This window comes from Centruroides sculpturatus, unplaced genomic scaffold (assembly GCF_000671375.1).
Source record: "Centruroides sculpturatus isolate CEXI.00-Female unplaced genomic scaffold, Cexi_2.0 scaffold4539, whole genome shotgun sequence".
Classification (NCBI taxonomy): domain Eukaryota; kingdom Metazoa; phylum Arthropoda; class Arachnida; order Scorpiones; family Buthidae; genus Centruroides; species Centruroides sculpturatus.
This window is the reverse complement of record NW_019388628.1, coordinates 1-4133: the sequence shown is the minus strand read 5'-3', so window position 1 is coordinate 4133 and position 4133 is coordinate 1. Positions and strand designations below refer to the sequence as shown.

The 4133-nt window shown below is 30.1% G+C and overlaps 1 protein-coding gene across 1 annotated transcript; it reads right to left on the bottom strand.

Annotated features, from left to right (window-relative positions):
- Positions 1 to 490: 490 nt before the first annotated feature.
- On the bottom strand, positions 491 to 1755 carry LOC111617019. Its single transcript, XM_023358362.1, has 3 exons — positions 1647 to 1755; positions 1481 to 1582; positions 491 to 1407 (listed from the first exon to the last, which is right to left on the bottom strand). The coding sequence occupies exons 1-3, from the start codon at positions 1653 to 1655 to the stop codon at positions 742 to 744; spliced, it is 777 nt and encodes a 258-aa protein (XP_023214130.1). The 5' UTR covers positions 1656 to 1755; the 3' UTR covers positions 491 to 741.
- Between the last annotated feature and the right edge of the window lie 2378 nt (positions 1756 to 4133).

Genomic DNA, 4133 nt, shown 5'->3' with positions numbered 1-4133 from the left:
ACGCAAGTGTAACGTGCACTCTTTCTACGGTTTCTAAGATTCTTCTACGGTACTCGGCGAAGGTCGAGCAGCAAAACAGTACACATATAATAATAAATACAATATTGAGTTATTAATTACATAGTTACACTTAAACAATTAATATTATTTTAAATATAATGAGAACTTTTAAAATAATATAAAATATTTTTATATTGTTGAATTGAAGTTAAATATTTTTTTTTTTTTCTAGAGACTTCCCGACAGCATGTTGAGAAGACTGGGCATTCAGCAGAGCAAAGCGCGTTATGTGCCAATGCATTTACACTTAAAAAACCTAGTCATTCCCGAAATATTGGATGGTAAAAATCTGTTCTTTAAGGCCAGTTTACCTCCCCACTTTAAAGCAAATTCACGCAGCTTGAAGTTTAAGAAAAAATGAAAGTTCTTTAATTTGTTAAGGTAGTTTTTAATAAATATTTATGTTTTTTTTAAAGAAAAATGTGTTTATTATTATTATTACTTCTTGACAATATTTTTTTCATACGAATAAATTACAATCTGTATCATATTCGTTAATTAATTAATTTTTCTTACGCTATTAAATTCAAAATTTTTATTCAAACTTACAGAATTATCTTTTTGATAAAAGAATTTAAATAATTATATAGAATTATAGATTTTTTTTCATTAAAAAATTGAAAGTTCAAAATGTTTATGATAATTTTCTTAAGAATAAAATAGAATATTTAATTGTATAAATTAATTTAACGAGATCTGGAAGATTTTTTCCACTTCCTTCCTGATCTCGTTTGTTTTCTCATCGTCAGTAGCGTCGTCAAAGCCTTTTTCTGCTGTAAACAAACTTTTTACATTTTCTCCATTTTTTTCTATATTATATTTATTCTTATTATTAACAACTTTACTTCTGAATAAGTTAGATAAAGGATATTGAATTTCTGGTAATTTTTCCTTGTGAGATTTCCAGTTTTGATCAATTCTCTTTGGAGAAAAGCCAGAACCATCCTTTGATCGATCATTTTGACTCTCTCCCGTGTTGTAATTATTATTTATATTGAATTTTTCTGAATGTTTCGGCTCTCTAATAATATTTGCTTCATTCTTCAACTTTGATCCGACATTTATTAGCGGATTAAGGACAGATCTCTGCTTTTTTTTCACGTCAAACTCGGATTCTTTGATGAATTCTGGGTGATCTTCAGTGTCAAATGTTTGAGAATCATGATTTTTTTGGGCTACAGGTGCTTTTAAAACAGCATATTCATCATTGATGTTTGATTTTAGCTCATTTTCAATTAGTATTGGATTCTCTTCTAATTTGCTTTTGAGCATTTGTGACAAATATGACAAATAATGTTGCTCCCTTACGCTTCGAGACAAATCTCTTTTTTTAGAGCCAGATTTAACCTGTTTAATTATTTAATTATTTTATAAAATATATATTTTAAATGGGAGAAACATGCTTTACAATGAACCTAACCCGAAAATTGGTATCCTCCGCTCCAGCGCCGGATAGCCTAATTTCACTTAAACAAAAGAAAAATAGAAAAATGACTGCAAAGATATGTTTGCTGTAAAGAACCTAAATAAAAAAAATATAACATTCAACAGATTATTTTAGGTGAAATTTAGATATTAAAACTTACAGAAATCATTATTGTATAAGGAATAATGAAGGAAATATTGAGTTGATCTTCACAGAATTAATTTAAATTCATAAAAAATAGAACAATAAAATCGAATTTTACAACAGAAAATATTTATTGGTCGATTAATTTATATTTTATTAGCCAAAATACATACAAAATTTATTATAACTTTTCTACATTATTTTTATTTTTGCAAATATTATATTTTAAATACCCAAAAGTATGAAATGTAAAGGTAAAAAATTGTATCGATATTTGATTTTTAGCATTCATTAAACTATAAAAAAAATAGGTTAAAAGTAATTAGCCCGGTTTGTTTTATCTGTATCTATGACAACAGAAGAGATGATCAACCAAGTGAACATCCCCTTTATAAAAAAAAAAAGATGGCAAATTTCATTTCTCTTCCTTTACTCCAATATTACAAGTTTCTAAAGGTAAATTTTATTTGTTTTTAATACTTTAACTGAATTTTTAAAATGTCTTGGTCATTCCTAATTGTTTATTTGCATCATCCAATATTAAATAACCAAAATCAATGTTGTGGTCATAAAATATTCTGTTTCTTCAATGAAATTTTTAAAATTTACTGAATAAAATACATTTTTTTTAAATATATATATATATATATTATATAGTCGAACGGACTATCGAGATGAACTGATTTAAATAAAAATACATAAAAAATAACCTTCAAACCACTGGCATTTTTAATGCTCCCCTCAGTGGCCATTGTTTTGAGGTTTGACTTTATACTTAATTGGAGCCTGCTGCCTCTAATCTTTCTATTAAGTGTTATTTTAAAACTTAAATTGTTAAAAAAAGACCTCCCGGAAGGCATCCCACATAGGCAGATCGCCCAAGTGTTGCTTAACAAACTGAAACATAGTATAAAAGTCATTTTACAATTAATTTTCAATTACACTTCGGGATAAAATAAAATCTGAGGAGGACCACGATGCAATCGATCTATATTTTGAGGCAGATGCCAGCATGTAAGAGATGTTAAAAATTCCTCCTCGAACTTTTTGATCCGGTAGCGTGTTTATACCTCATCAAAGGGCAATCTACGTAGAGTTTTCAGTGTTTTCTTCACTTGTCTAATACCAAAATAGAGGCTAGTTTCTTATAGAAAGTCCTGGCATGCAATACCCATTAGTAGATCATTGCCTTATCCAACTATTGCGTATAGAAAAACACTTGAATTTTATATGATATTTTTCTATTCTGTTTTAAATGTAGTATATTTAGGTTATTTATTTATTTCCAGAAAGATCAACATGGCATTAGAAGTGCACATGGTTGTATCCATCGTCTTCCTTACTGTAGGTTCCGTAATGGTATTTGTTGGATTGGTTCTATGTTGCTTGATCAAACCCGAACTTTACGTCCGAGGGCATCTTTACGATCGGTTAGTGACGTCGGTTCTTCCGCCACCTCCGGCGGAAATTCCTCCACCCATATTACCAACCGCACCTTCTCCTTCAGATTCGGAATTAATGCGGTATAGCCCCACTTGGAAAGGTATTAAAATATATAAGGGTCCTTGGGACTGAATATTTAGTGAAAATTTATATACATTAAACTTGTAAAACTTGTCTTTTATTTTTATGAAATAAAATATAATGTGATTTCAGTTTTTATACCATTGTTTTAATACAAAATTCCAACTGTTTCAAATTATATTTGGCTCATTAAATTTAAATATTTTTGTTTCGTTATGAATCGGGTACATTTTTCCTGTTTTCGTCATTATAAGCATTATTATTAATTATAAATTCATCAAAAAATGCGCAACTTTAATAAATATCGAATCTGTAAACATTTCATATAAAATTTAATTACTTTTATTTAATATAAAAATTTATGTACAATCGTGAAAATTCCATGTACAAATTTAATTGTTGAAGTAATTAAGATTTTGGAGTACACAAACAGAGTTCGTGTATTTGTTGGTTTACTGTATTTAAATTCAATGTTGAAATGGTCTTCGTCTGGTATGCCTTTTAGTGGCGAATATTCGTTATTTCGTGGTAAAAGTTTTTAGCAGTAGAACACCGGATGAAATATAGTGTAAATGTCTGTAGAATTTAAGTTGTTTTGGCTAGTTATAGTCGTTTAAACAGCCTTTAATTAAACACGAGAACACTGCTTGATGTTTCGTTGTTACTGTCGTTGTTCTATGCACTATAACCGAATCTCGAATGGTGTCGAAGTATTCGTCCGTAAATTGGGATGAAAAGTCAAGTCCAGTCGATTAAGTCGTAGCCGGTGAAGGGTCAATTCCTGGTGAGTGTCATATTCGGGTGAAAGGTCACTTCCGAGTGGCGATGTTGTATTCTGTGAAAAGTCGAAATCTACGCAAGAAGGCCTGGCCAGAGAAGAGGTTTATGTCTTCCAGCAGCAAAACAACCTTTTCCACCAAGGCCTTCTACGCTCGACGGACTCTTCGGACTCCTTTCTCTCCACTCCGGTCTCACCCGA